General features: G+C 44.1%; 1 protein-coding gene across 4 annotated transcripts in view; it reads right to left on the bottom strand.

Annotated features, from left to right (window-relative positions):
• SLC39A14 (solute carrier family 39 member 14) overlaps window positions 1–14986 on the bottom strand; it is a 38158-nt gene that overhangs the window by 6651 nt on the left and 16521 nt on the right. The window contains exons 4-8 of one of the 4 annotated variants that reach the window (XM_088657787.1): window positions 14653–14822; window positions 12711–12833; window positions 10088–10294; window positions 9251–9458; window positions 6897–7081 (exon numbers count right to left, since the gene is read on the bottom strand). In XM_088657787.1, coding sequence (XP_088513913.1) covers window positions 6897–7081; window positions 9251–9458; window positions 10088–10294; window positions 12711–12833; window positions 14653–14822 — 893 coding nt within the window. The remainder of the gene's footprint in view (window positions 1–6896; window positions 7082–9250; window positions 9459–10087; window positions 10295–12710; window positions 12834–14652; window positions 14823–14986) is intronic. The other 3 variants (XM_035139710.3, XM_088657786.1, XM_035139711.3) reach the window with 3 other exon arrangements.

Here is a 14986-nt window from a genome sequence, read left to right as displayed (position 1 = left end):
AAATAACATAGGTAAAAATAACAGGAATTTAAACAAAACAAAACAAAACAAAATGGAGCCCTCTCTGCCCAGCAGCGGCGGCGGCAACAGTCCTTTATAAAGCCCATCAGACCCCGCCCTGGGCCAGGTGGTGAGTGGCAGGACTGGGGCCTCCAGGCGCTGAGCAGGATGAATTTTAGTTACAGGTAGGTAGCCGTGTTGGTCTGACACAGTCAAAACAAAATTAAAAAATCCTTCCAGTAGCACCTTAGAGACCAACTAAGTTTGTCATAGGTATGAGCTTTCGTGTGCATGCACACTTCTTCAGATACACTGAAACAGAATTCACCAGACCCTTATGAATAGTCAGAGGGTGGGGGTATTACTCAGAAGGGTGGTGGGAATGGGTGATTGGCTGATAGGAATGGTAAGCCTGTTGATGACTTTTAACGACTGCAATTGGTCTTGCAGGAAAAAGCAAGGGGTCAGATGGCTAAAGAAAGCTTTATCATGTATAATGAGATATGAATTCAGTGTCCTTATTCAGACCAGGTCTGTCCATGGTTTTAAGCTTGGTAATGAGTTGCAATTTAGCAACGTCTCTTTCCAGTCAGCTTCTGAATTTTTTTTTTGTAATAAAACAGCTACTTTGAGATCTTGTATAGAATGTCCTGGGAGATTGAAGTGTTCTCCTACTGGTTTCTCTGTCTTGTGATTCCTGATGTCACATTTATGTCCATTTATCCTTTGGCATAGGGTTTGGCCTGTTTGTCCAATATAGAGAGCTGAAGGGCACCGTTGGCATTTGATGGCATACACAATGTTATAAGATGAGCAATTAAATAGTCCTGAGATGGTATATGTTGTTGGGGCCAGTGATGGCGTTGTCCGGGTGTACGTGGCAACAAAGTTGGCATCTGGGTTTATTGCAGGCTCTTGTACCAGTGTCCATGTTAAGTCTGGTGGTTGTATTATTGTGGGTGAGGAGTTGTTTAAGATTGGGTGGCTGTCTGTAGGCAATGAAAGGTCTTCCTCCCAGAGCTTGAGAAAGAGAACAGTCATTGTCTAGGAGAGTTTGTAGATGAATAACTTTAACAGGGAGAAATGTAAAGTACTACACTTGGGCAAAAAATAAATAAATGAAAGGCACAAATACAGGATGGGTGACACCTGGCTTCAGAGCAGTACATGTGAAAGGGATCTAGGAGTCTTGGTAGACCACAAACTTGACCTGAGTCAACAGTGTGATGTAGCAGCTAAAAAAGCCAATGCAATTCTGGGCTGCATCAATAGGAGTACAGCATCGCACTTCCTGTCTACTGCCAGCGCTGATCGGAGAAGAATCCTCAAGCTCCAAGGTTCCTGCCACTGTGAGGGAGGGGGGAGCTGCGAGAGTGCCGCGGACCCCCGATAAAAAAAACCCCAGATTCCGGAGTCCTGAAAACGCGATCCCTCAACTCCCCGGTAAGCCTTAGAGCCCCGGAGAGAGTCGGAGTGGAGTCGCAGGGGCCATATTGAGCGTAACCGTCACTCTCGTGAAGAGAAGCTACGTGTCGGCAGCGGAGAGCGGTGGATTTCTTCCTTTTTTTTCAAGTAAGGATTTTATATTCGAACCTGCTAGCAAAAAGCTGCATTTGGAAAAAATTATTGAAAAAAATCAAGAATTGGCTGCAGGGGCTGATTTAAAAAGGAAGTCGATTACCCCCCCCCCCCTTTGAGAGACTGCAAAGCAATGAAATAATCCCTAGCTGATAAAGTGGGAGACATTGAATTTATCGGAAAGTGGACATAAAAACCCTCCTCTGTTGCAGGTACAGGGGAGAGGACTGATTAAGTGGGAAATCCTGCAAAATGACGATTTATTAAAAGAAAGCCCTTATGGAAGCTGGTCCCGGGTTTCCGGATGTGTCAGTGAATGGTGCTTAGATTTTGGCAATAACAAAGAATGTTTAAAAAATATTAAAAGGATTGAGTAAGACTTTTAGAAATTATCTGGAAAATGGTGTTTAAGGAAGAATATATGCAGTTTGGACTTAAAAATGGCGTTAGAGAAGATGAAATTTGATCCCTGCCATTTCCGGCCGCACATTCTGCTGGACTCATATGAAATTTGAGATGTCAAAGATGGCTGTAGCCATAACAACATCATCACAGGACCTGGCTTGGCAAAGGATCTCTGTGTTACTGTTGGAGATTAAACAAAAACTGGATGAGGATAACGAGCAATTGAGAGAGACTACCAAAGTGTGGAGAGAAAGAAATGACTGCTGCGATGCAAAAAATGAATCTGAAAAAGATATGAACTTAATGAATAAAGAGGATCTACAAGATGCCCAAACACAAATACCGGAAGAAGAGGGAAAAGACAACGGATACATTGTTTCACAAGTGAGAGATGTGGAACAGGACTTTGGTTTGATACAAGGAGGCCTCAAAAAAGAAATAGTGTATACTGCTGGACTCCTAGTGAGAGAGGGAGTCCAAAGTCTGCACTGGGAACTGGATAAAAAAAGGGGAGAATTTGAAGTTGTTCGGGAATTGGACATTGTAAAGGACTGGTTTCTTTCCACAGAATCAAAAAATAATGTAAAGACAGTGGAAGGGGACTGGGCAACAGGTGTAGCATGGAAGAGACGGCTGAAGATCTGGAAACAAATTCGAGGGGTTTGGTGGGAAAGGGTGGGAATGGGGTGATTTATAAAGAGATATTGGATTGGATGGATTTAAATGGTCTGAAATTGGCTTGATATTAGGAATTCGCTGGGATGTCTGGGAAATTTGGTACCGGCAAAAGGGGGGGATGGCTCTAAATATGAATAATTAAGAAAGGAGAATAGAATTTTAAGATTTGAACAATAATTGCATTTCTGGTAAAATATTAAGCGATGAGAAGAAATTTAAGATAAAGGAAAATTGGTAAGATTAGATATGGATAGTGGAGTAATAAAAAGGATAAGATTGTAATGTGTAAAGGAAAATAGCAGAGTTAGAGAACATTGCCTACATGGTTATTATAAGGGACCCAGAGTGGGGGGAGTCGGGGAAGTCCAAGATGATATTGTAAAGATTACAAAGAAGATGTTTTCCTTTTTCTTTTTTTTAAAATCTTTTTTGTATTTTTGTATTTGCGCTGTTGTTTTGTTTTTGTTTTGTTTTTTGTATATTTCAGTCTTCTGGAAAATGAATAAAAATTCTCATAAATAAAATAAAATAAACCCCAGATTGAGCTTTCTGGGGACGTGAGAGCTCGGCTGCGCCCAACAGTGACTCCTCTGCCCCTCGGCAAGCTCTTTTAAGAGCCCCGAGAGCGAGCGGAGTGCAGAGTCGTGGGCGCCATTTTCGAGCAAATAGCTACCCTCACAGAGCGAAGCTCCGAGCCGGCAGCGGAGGAGCGGTGGATTTTCCCCAAAATAAAGGATTTGAAGACATTGGACACCATGGGCAAGGGAAAGAAATTATTTAAAAAATTAATTGAAAGGAATTGGCCACGGGAGGAGATTGAAATAGGAAGTTGGTCTCCCCCATTGAGAGAACGGTGATGTAGTTAACTTGTCTGCAGCCAGAGAGTTTGACAGGAATTTAATAACTTCCAAGGATTGGACTTAAAACCTTCCCCCTGAGGCAGGGTAAAGGGGAGAAGGATTGATTACATTAAAATCCCTGTAAAATTTTTAAGTTGGACGGGGAAAGCCCCCCGGGAACTGGAGTTGGGTCCCTGGAGGGATCAGACAGCCACCATTATGGCAATAGGAAGGAGTTTGTTTACCTCTTTGAGGCTGAGAACTGTTAACTTTGAAGAGAGTGGAAATATAAGGCTGTGTACACAATAGGTTTGATAATGCTCTTTTCAGAAATGGACATAAGATTTTTAAAATATGAACAAGAATTAAAAATGAGAGTTGATAACCAGATCGGACGTAAACTTTGTTTCTGAGGTTTGGAAATACAAACAGTGCCACTTCCTGCATTGTAATCTGTGCAGTTCCCTTGGAATTTGAGATGAGCAGGATGTCAGTAGACACAACATCATCTGATTCGCAAAATAAGACAGAACTGTGTGGAAAGTGAAGGTGAATTAGTTTCACTAGAGAATGAAAAGAAGCAAGATGAACAAGCATCAGCTGGGGGAAATGTAAATGACTTTACAGAGGAGGAGGAAGATCCATCAGTCCTGGACAATATAATTGAACTTAAAAAGTCCTCAAAGAAGAACCAGCATGGAATAATGTCCTCCCAGTGAGAGAGGGAGGGCAGGATCCATGCTGGGGCCTGAGCTCAAGTGGAATAAAAATTGAGAAAGGGCTGAAAAGAAATTTCAGTGGTTAAAGGTTATTATGATAAAAGAAATATTATTTGAATGTATGGAAAATTTTTGGGGTATAAATTGTGAGGCTAAAGGAAGAATTAGAGATGGATGGGAAAATAAATTTAGATTTGGATTAATTAATGAATTATAGGTTGAGGATAGTTGTTGTTTTTTTCTTTGTGTATAATTGGTTGTAAGATAATGGAAAAAGTGCGCCAGAATGATTCAAGATAAAAGAAAATTGCTTAATTTAGATTTTAAAATGGACCCAGTTTGGGGGGGGGGGTAATCGAGGAAGTTCACAATGTCAGGTTAATGGAAGAATTGATATGTTTTCCCCCCTTCTTTTTCTCTTTTGTTTATGTCACATTGTCATTTTTTTTGCTCTTTGTTTCTATTTTTGTGAATTTTTATACTTTGAAATGTTTCAAAATCAATAAATATTATGTAAGGGTGACTCCCTACAGGAAGCCAGCCCCCCATCATCCTAACGTCCACCTCGCCAAGCACAGGGAGCAGCAGTGGGTCTGAAGCAGCCAGGGGGGAGGGGAAAGACTCAGAGGGAGAGAGAAGCCAGCGTGTGGAACGATGGGAAAGCTCAGGGGAGGAGAGATGTAGGCAAGGGTTCAAGGATGCTGGAGAGCCCTTCCACCGCCTTGACAGGGAGGAGGCTGAGAGGGCATTGCTCCCTCCGGCGCAAGAGTTAAGGAGAGCACCGCAACGCAGGTCAAGGGGGAGGCGTTTTGGGGTGCCCTGACTCATTTTGCTGGCGTAGGAACAGACGTACGCCATTGCTGGATTCTGATTTGGAATGAGAGGTCATGTTTTAAGCTGTCTCTGCACTGTAAATAACATGCACAATAAAAGTCTTTAAAGACAAATTGGACTCAAGCGGAGTTACTCTAGAGTAGCCATGACGAAGCTCTGACAGCAATCAGGCAATCATTGCGGCTACTTTGGAAATGGATAAGGAGACACAAGTGTTATTGCAGGCGGCAGACGTGGCATCCCAAATCGTGCAGAGAGAGGCGAGAGGTGCACGAGGCGCGGCGCGCGGCGGAGAAACTGGAGGAGGAATTGGAGGACTGCAAGAAAAGAGAATGGGACCTTATGCAACATGTGGAAAAGCTCCAGGAACGGCTGGAGGAATGGAGGTTGGGGGACCGACCTCAAAGCGCGTTCTGCAAAAAAGTAGCGGCTCTAGTCAGCAAGTTCAATGGGGACCCCCAGCGTTACTTAGGATTTAAAACGGAGGTAGTCTCAAGTAGATTTCATCACGAATCTGCCCCCGTCCTGCGGCAAGACCGCTGTGCTAGTCATAGTCTACCTTTTGACCAAAATGTGCCACTCTGTAGCATGCGCACGGGCGGTGTCGGCTGAGGAGACGGCGAAGCTCTTTGTGGAACACGTGTTCAGGCTGCATGGATTGCCCTCAAGGGTAATTTCCGATAGGGGCAGACAATTTGCCTTTCAGTTCTGGCACAAGCTCATGAGCCTCTTACATGTGGAAGTCAGCCTCTCCACCGCCAGACATCCCCAAACCAATGGTCAAGCAGAAAGGGCCAACGCGCTCCTCCAGCAATACCTAAGGTGCTATGTCAACCAGAGGCAGACGGACTGGGTGGATCGGTTGCCCCTAGCGGAGTTTGCGTACAACAATGCAGTGCACGTCTCCACAGCCCCTACCTGCGTCAGCTAGCCAGGGCCCCCCTTCAGTATTGGGCACCTGCTAGGACTACAAAGTTTGCAGAGGAAGCATCTACCAGATGCTATGTGCAATGCCTCTATTTCTTTAATTATGGGATATAACAATGTTGTGCAATGGTTAGACTCACCAACCTTTTTGAAACTGCAGGCACATTTGGAAACTGTGGTGGAAGACCACACCCCAAACCACATATGTACCCCACACTGCAACCCTCCTGACACCTCCCACCTCAAACTGCAACTGGCCTCACACTGAACCGCAATGCTATTCACCCATTCTGCTCCACAATGGCCCCCTGCAAAGTAGCTAAAAGGATTTCCTTTGGATGTCTGCTACCTTCTTCCACCCTCCATCTGATCAGATGCACACAGATGCCTTGAGCAACAGCCTCCCTATCACCCTACCCTCAACACATACATTTTTCACCAGCTAACCTGATAGAGTTGTTGTTGTTGTTTATTACATTTCTATACCACCCTTCATTCAGCAACCACATGGTAGTTTACAATATAAAAACACAAAAATGTATACCATAATAACAAACAAAAACAATAACCCCCTGCGCACAGTTTAAAATGTCATAGATAGTATAATTAGCCAAAGGACTGGGAGAAGAGGAATGGCTTTGCCTGGGGCCTAAAAATATGTAACAAAGGAGCTAGACCAGCCTCCCTGGGGAGAACATTCCAAAAGTGGGGATTCTGGAGACTGTAAAGCTTGCACATACACTGTTTTGTGACGTTTCGGTTGGTCTAATAATCAGGTTGGCCCTAATGTGGATTTGAGATTTCAGTCAACATGGCTACTTACTTACTTAATTTATTTATTTACAGTGTGCACAGTATTTGATCAGGGATGAATCAAGATTCCTTTGCACAGGAAAGTACCAAACTGAGGACTTACCATATCAGCCAATGCAATGTAGAGAAACATTCCACCAGCTAAAGCAAAGATCCAGTTGGCAGAGAAGTGGCTGCCTGCCAATATCCCAAAGGCTAGTCCCACATAGCAGCAGCAAGCAGAGATGAAGTTGAAGAACAGCGCTTGCTGGATGGACATTCCAGAATTCAGCAGAATGACAAAGTCACCTGCATGACCAGGGACAATGGAAAGTGGAAAAAGGAGATTGCATCAGGTCAGTGGGATGAATGTTTAATCAGATTCCTGCTCAATCAACAATAGCATTTTGCATATCAAAAATATTTGTTTGATATACTTTCTCAGGTTTATGGTGATGCATGAAAGTGTTGGTTAAGCATTAAACCCTAATGGCTCTATATATGATATACAGTTCAGACACCTCAAATTCACCAAAGCACTTCAACCACCTCCTTCAACTAGATCAGTGTTTCTCAACCTTTTTTGGGCCACGGCACACTTGTTCCGTGAAAAAAATCACGAGGCACACCACCATTAAAAAAGTTAATAAATTTAACTCTGTGCCGCCCTATATTATAATTATGACTGTAAGAAACACTTGCCAAATATTGCTTTCCGGCGGGTTAGTGCTGTATATTGGCGGCCGCCAGGCTCGTTTGCACTTAGCTTTGGGAAAGAGGAGGAGAAATATTGCTTTCCGGCGGGTCAGTGCTGTTAATTGGCGGCCGCCAGGCACGTGACAATGCAAATCGCCCTTCTCATCGCCGCACGTCGCGGCACACCAGCCAGCGTCTCGCGGCACACTAGTGTGCCGCGGAACAGCGGTTGAGAAACGCTGAACTAGATCACCAGATAACCTTGGGCGTAACTTGGAAGGCTTGCAAAGAGAGCTGTAATCTCCCAAGTCCCATTAAAACTCAGGGCTTGCATGGCCAACAGAAGCATTGCTGACCACTCTAACAATCATCCAAGCATCTGACTGGTCCAGTTTAATGCTCCTTTGAAGGGATCGGTTCACAGTAGGACACAAGTACCGGTACATAAACTAGTTTCTAGCAAAGCCTTCACAAACGTGCTGATGGGAGTGGTAAGCCAAAACACCTGGCAGGTGCCAGGTTGGTGAAGGCTGCTCAAACATTACCATAAATTACTTGTAGCAAGGCCTACCAGAGAAAGGAGATGCCTGAAGGCCACTTCATTTTCTCTACACTTGGAGAAAAAACAAGGTTCCTGCAGTGTTGTGGTAGGGTTAAGCCTGCTTCCCCATGGTATTCTGGCACATGGTTAATAGGAGCTCCAACATCCTTTGACAGCACACAGAATTTCACTGCACCCTCCACCCAAAATATCTGTTCACAAAGCCATTTGGGCCTGAGGGTAGTGACTTGTTTCAACTAACCTTATTTTGTGGGCTTCTGCTAGTGTGACTTGTTAACTGAATCTGGCTCACACTTCTGTCTCTTTTGTTCCCCTGCCCCCTCTGACCCATCTGCTACAGATATTAAGCTACTAACTGTTCAAGGGACTTCCCCTGCCCAACACAAAATTAAGTGATTTCTGGGTGACCACCCTCAATGGCCATACTCTGCAACCTCCTTATTAATTTACTTCAGGTATTTATATCCTGTTTAATACTCAGAATAAGGTGTATTTAAAAAAATTCAAAGAATAAGAACAATTGAAAGTTATCCCAGAATCAGAATGCTACCTTAAAATGCCACCTGAAGCAGGAAAGTCATTGTCAAGAGCCTGAAGTTCAGCAGGAAGGGAGGGAGACCCACAGGACTGGGCCCAGCCATGCCTCTGAAGCATCGGGACAACGAACCAGAGACTCTCTCCCCCAAAAATCTCAGTGCATTGTATAAAGAAACACTTCATTTGGCGGTGCATCTCAAGCAGACACATCACCTCTGGACACATCCTCCTTGATTCTTCCAGGGGCAGAGACTGCATGTGCCTGTGCAACAGGTGCTGGAAGGCAGGAGTGGCCGGGGGCCGTTGCCCTTATGCACTGCTTGAGGGCTTCCCATAAGCATGTGGTTGCCCAATGTGGAAAACAGGATCTTTGACTAGATAGGCCGCTCTCACTTTCTGAACTTCACTGAATATTTCTGAATGCCATTACACAATACATAATTTTATAATCCTCTGCAACATTCACCTTTAAGTTGTCTTTTTTCTAAACTAAAAAGCTCCTTTCCTTGCAAGGAAAGTGCTCCCAGCCCCACCACACATATTATGGTTGTCTCTTTATTTGCACCTGTTTAGAAAAGGCTCTACAGTATACATGGTTCTTCCTGTACACATCAAGAGAATTTCTAGACACCACACTCTTGGCATTTGCTTCAATCCTATCTCAGAGTTTGAGGAGCACATACCTAGCTCATGAGGAAATTCTTCACAGAGAATGGCCACAGAAGTGCTGATCCCCTGAAAGACTGACACAGTGAAGGAGGCACCAATGGCCAAGCCGTCAATGAAATTGTGGAGGCCATCACTAAGGGTGATCATCCAAGCCAAGGTGCCAATGTCAGAGTAGTGCACGCCCTTCAGCCAATAGCAAGTGCTTTGAGAAGCTTGGAGGTCCTGAAAAGGCAGCAGATCAGTGCTTGAAATAAAGCGTTCTCTCATCAACTCCTGCAGTATACGAGCACACTTGCATGGACCCTGCATCATACAATGTGTACACACTGCCACCTAGTGCCTACAACTCGATATACAAAAGCACACTGATGCATCCGTAATAACAAGCATTGGGAAATGTGGAGCAGAGCAAGGAATTTAAAGTAGCAATGTCCTAACCAACAAAACATGAAATGTAAACAGACTTCCAACATTGCCTCATCTCACCTCCCCACTCTACCCATGCAAGCTGTTTGCGTGACAATTTTGTGGCATCAGGTTTGCTGCTATTTTCCATGTTCTGCCAGTACATCAGTGCAAACCACCCACTGCTTCTGCAGAAATATGTCATCAGATGTCAGGAGATGTCACAGCACACTGCCAATCTCCTAACTGGTTATGAAAGCAAAAGATGTTATGTCTGCATGGGCCAAATGCAGACTCCCTCTACCCTTTCCCAACAAAAGCAGACTAAGATACATACTAGGTGCTTTATCTTGGATCAGTCTTCCCATTAAGTCTATTTCTTGCAAACTAAGACAACTTATCTCCAGCAGAGGTGGAAGCAATACATTAGTAGTATGGGTAGGTACCTGAACAGATAAGGAGCCAACAATCTTCTCATCAACAGATGGATTCTTGCATTCCAGGTCACCATTCTTGTTAGGGATTATGTGATCCAAGTCACCATTCTGCAGTTTTTCAGTGACCCCCTCCTCCTGGTCTTTCTTGGAAGGAAGGGTCTCAGTGCTATAGTGGCTGTGCCCATGATGATTCTGGGGGATACAAAGATGGAAGAACTGAAGGGGAGGGGGGAGAGAGACTTTCTGTTCCTCATCAGGCAATGGCGTTTTCCATCTGCCTGGACCCCCCCCCCAGCCCTTCTCAACAGCAGCAGCAGCTGGGAAGAGAGGAGTTCGGGGATATTTTTAAAAAATAGTTTTATAAGTTGTGTGTCTTTGTTTCTCAGTTTTGTGCTATTTTATGCATTGTGAGTTGCTGTTATTTTTATTGATTATAGATTGGTAATTCTTTATTTTGGTTGATAAGTGTGAACTGTTTAATTATTATTTGTTGGTGTTTAATTTTACTGTTATAAGATTTTGATGTATTGTTGAATGTTGCTGTGACTTTTATATTGGATCAGATTGTTACTATGAATGTTTGATGTTGTTGTGCTGGAAGCCACCCAGAATGGCTGGGGGAAGCCAGCCAGATCAGCAAGTGATCCATCACCCTGCACTGCGCCAACACAGCTTAGGCCAGGGTATACTCCCCAGGGTCAGCTGCTTCAGTTCCTCACATTAAAGTTACTGGCTTTTCACCAGTAAAGCACCACACATCACACTTTCTTTATAATTCTTTTGTAACTTTCTGAATTCCACAACATTTATCTGCAAGTTTTATGATCTCACAGTTCTCAGACACCACAATATAGTATTTTTAGGGTGGTTCACTGACTTCTCTAACATGAAAAGTACCAGTAACTCTCTGTCCCTACTGATCCATAAAAGGGCTTTTGATTTAGTATGTCGGCTATGTAGGCTATAAAAAGCCTTTTTTCAACTGGAAGCAGTTGTATCAACTTTAATTTGTGTCTATATAGGAACCTTCAATGACATGACCCTGTTTATGAGACATGCTTTCTCATTGCAATATCCTTGTTGACTGTTCCATACATTATCAGTTCACATTAAAACAGCTGAGCAAACCACCCTAACTCAAATGTTCTACAGTTGTTTTGACTCTGCTATTATTGGCACCAAATGTTTGAAAGTCCAAGGACTGAACCGAAAGGCCTGGGAGACCATGGAACTAGGCTGCATGCATGAGAAGGAAGTGAACAGGAAGGGAAGTAGTTAGGAACTGGATTGTCTCTAAACTGTTTATAGTGTTCTATTTTACACTATCGTTTTGACAGACTTGAATGGTACTAAAAGGAAGCCTCCCTGGAATACCTTTGGAGGCTTTTGTAAAGATTGCTATTGCAAAAGCTGCCATTAGAAAGGATGGCAAAGGGATGCTATATATGCCAATGTCATGGGTTCAGCAAACTCCTATTTTGGATTCTTTCAGAGCTCTATTTGTCCTGGTGACTTACTGTTTAACATTTAAAATTGTAGCTGACAATTTTAAGCCAGAATGCACAGTATGGTAATGTTTTTTCTTAGCATCAACCAAAATGTCAGAACACTGTGAGCAAGCTTGCAAGTCCCTTGGAACTCTTTATATCAGGCTTGATGTTAAACAAAGTACTGGGGGCAAGGGGAGGAGAAAAGGCTAGGGCTAGGCATTAGGATGGCACCACAAAGTCTGCAGGGGTTTGTTTGTTTTTGGCACTCTAAAAGATGGAAAGGATTCGCAGATGTAGTTGGAATAGCCTCAATAGATGTAAGACAGATTGCAGAATGGACTCTGGGCTTCTGAGACTAAGAAGCAATAACATTTATTCTCCAATCTAGATCCCTTGAGAGCTAGAGATGAGAACCAGTGGACGATGGCAGGATGAGGCAGAGACTCTCACCTGACCTGGTTGCCGCTGCATACTGGGACAGAGAGAAGCCAGCTCACGTGGTGGCAGGAGCGCTCGATCGGCTCTGCTAGCGCATGCACATTGTGCTGACCTTGCTGTCGCCTTGCCTCTCTTGGCATCCAGCCATGATGCAGGCAACTGTCAGTTAGGTGAGTGCTGCTGCCTCACCCTGCTGTCTGCTATTGGTCAGAAGCAGAGAGAAGCATGGCATGTGGATTCACGTTATCTGCAAATACTCTGGAGGAATCTGCATTGGCAAATAAGCTTCCCTGAAAAACAGCTGGCTGCAAACACTGCCCTGAAATATGTAGCCATGAGAGAGTACTGGACATATTCTGGCACAGACAGAGTGACAGCTAAGTCCAACAGGCCTAGTTGGAGGCGCAGGGTTGGCACTGGATCCCTCAGGGGTCTTCAACAGGCAGATCAATGTGGAAAAGAGTTTCACTTCATATAAAAGTTTACAAACTACCATCTTAAACTGCTGATTCTCTGGAAAGAATTCTGCTTCTAATATATTTAAAGGGAAATGTCTTATTTTCTATAGCTTTCTGTCCCTCACAATTATGACATTGTTATATTTGATGCCAAGCAATATTCAAATATTTGTTTTTTTAAAAAAGTAATGGGAGATTTGCACCAGAAGTAGTTCTCATCAGCAAGGGTTTTTGTTCCTCCCTCACCGTGTCTTTCTGCTTGAGAAGCATCTTCAATATTTTCTCTGTGAAGAAGAACAAGTAAAAGCCCCCAAAGACAACAGCGGATTTGGAGACATAATCATCTTCCCGAGGATTGAATCCAAAGGCCTGTGGAGCAGGGGCAGGAAAAGGTAAGTGAAAAGTATACTTAAATTAACAGCACATTTATGCAGTCTACATTGCCTCCCACCTGTTTCAATCCCTCTAAGAGAAGACCTAAGAGAAGGTAAAAAGCTGCAGAGCATAGGAATTTATCACTTGACCTACAAAAGTATATATTGATGGCAGCTGGCTGCTCCCTGAATTCCCATTATGGCAGCAAAAAACCTGTGTCTCGGCTGTGCCAAGTGAGATGTGGGTTCACACTGTTAAATGCTTCTCCACAGGCACAAGTTCCTTTCATATAGAAACCATGTCTGACAGACGTCTAGGCTAGAAACTTGCTGTTTGATTGGCTAGTTTTCTATATGTGGTGCATTAAAAAAACATGGTGTAGTATTCAGCCATGTAAATCCACATCTGCAAAGTGGTGCAACTCAGGCATAGGTTTTACCACTTCCTAAAGCAGAAGATCATCTGACCAGAGCTCATTTGTATCTCACCTGGTGTAAGAATAAGAGGGATTCCACTATGATCCACTGATTCATTGACTTGCCTCATATGACTCAGACTTTCTTATAGTTTTTTCTTATTGTGTGAAGGCCATTTTCCCTCCCCTTTCTAGATAAGATATGCTCCTTTGTCTCAAACACTTTCATTACAAAGGAAAACATCCCAAGAACATGCCATTGAAGTTAGTTAGGTATTTTATGAGGAGGAAATGAGCACCACAAAGGCACTGTGCAACCACCAATGGCTTCTCACTTTCCTATCTAGCTCCTAAACCAGGCATCCCCAAACTGCGGCCCTCCAGATGTTTTGGCCTACAACTCCCATGATCCCTAGCTAACAGGACCAGTGGTGAGGGATAATGGGAATTGTAGTCCAAAACATCTGGAGGGCCGAAGTTTGGGGATGCCTGTCCTAAACCATAACTAGACCCTCACACACAACTACCTTCTTCGACCACCACCCACCCCTTTCTCTGGCTTGTGATTAGGACTAGCAGTCCTTTTCTGTCTTCCATTCTTCATATTGTCTTTTCCTTCAGCCTCAGTTTCCTTAGGACAATGCAACCTGCTCTTCTCCTATTTTCCCTTCCCTTTATTCTGTTTCTACCTTTCTTGCTCTGCTCACCCTTCTATTCTCTGCCTCCCAACTTGGAAGCAAGGGACCAGCACCAACACTTCCCCAGCCAGCTCTTTATATTGGCTATGGAAGCACTGTGAGGCTCCAAACCCTATGGCTTCCCCCACAGCTCCGTTTCTAGCCTGCCTCCCCTGCATTGGATGGCACCACCCAGGAAGCAGCACAGAGGACGGCTGCAGTCTCCACATGCTCCTGACAGCAGGTGTCATCTGTGCAGCCTTATGTACTAGCACAGGAGCCTTGTCTTTAAAGGCATAAGATTGACAAAGACCTCTCAGCATGGGACTCTGTCATTATCTTAACTGGCCCTTGCTTTCAGACTGTTACAGCCAGGTGTGAGTTAGCTTCCAAGTCGTTTTTGACTTCTTCTGACATTGTAATACTGAAGCAGGTGTAGCCAGCTCAGTTTTCCTCCAGGCGCTGCTGCACTGCAATGTCCGTCAGCCCTAGCCAGCAGAGCCAACAGTCAGGGATAATGGGAGTTAGATTTCAACATTCTCTGGAGAGCAGCATGCTGGCTACCACTACTCTAAAGAGTGAAAACCCAAGGAAATGCCCCACTAAGTTTTTTAAGTGCCAAATGGTTCACAACTCATCCGAGACTAATATGTCACTTTTCTACTAGACTTCCTCTCACCACAGATGACACAAAAAGAAGGCCAAGAGGCCCTAGTCATACCTCAGGAATGAGCTGGAAGAGGGCATTGGAGTAGAGAGTACCAATCGCCAGAGCTATGAAGTAGAGGAGCAGTCGCTTGTAAAAGGTCTTCTTCATAAAAGGCACCACACTGGCTCCAACCAGGGAGCAGAGGGAGATGACAGTCACACAGAGGAAACCATAACCCCAGACTGTGGTGTGAATGCCAGCACACACACACACACACCCCAGTGAAATCACAGGTGGGGTGAGATGCCATGGAAGTCAGGACACAGGAATACGCAGAAATGAATTTAAATCACAGAGAGAGGGGAGAGGGTGGGAGGGAGAGAGGAGACTTTCATTAGTGATTGAT

Source organism: Zootoca vivipara, chromosome 14 (assembly GCF_965207765.1).
Source record: "Zootoca vivipara chromosome 14, rZooViv2.hap1.1, whole genome shotgun sequence".
In the NCBI taxonomy this organism is placed as follows: domain Eukaryota; kingdom Metazoa; phylum Chordata; class Lepidosauria; order Squamata; family Lacertidae; genus Zootoca; species Zootoca vivipara.
This window is presented reverse-complemented; position numbering and strand designations above follow the sequence as displayed.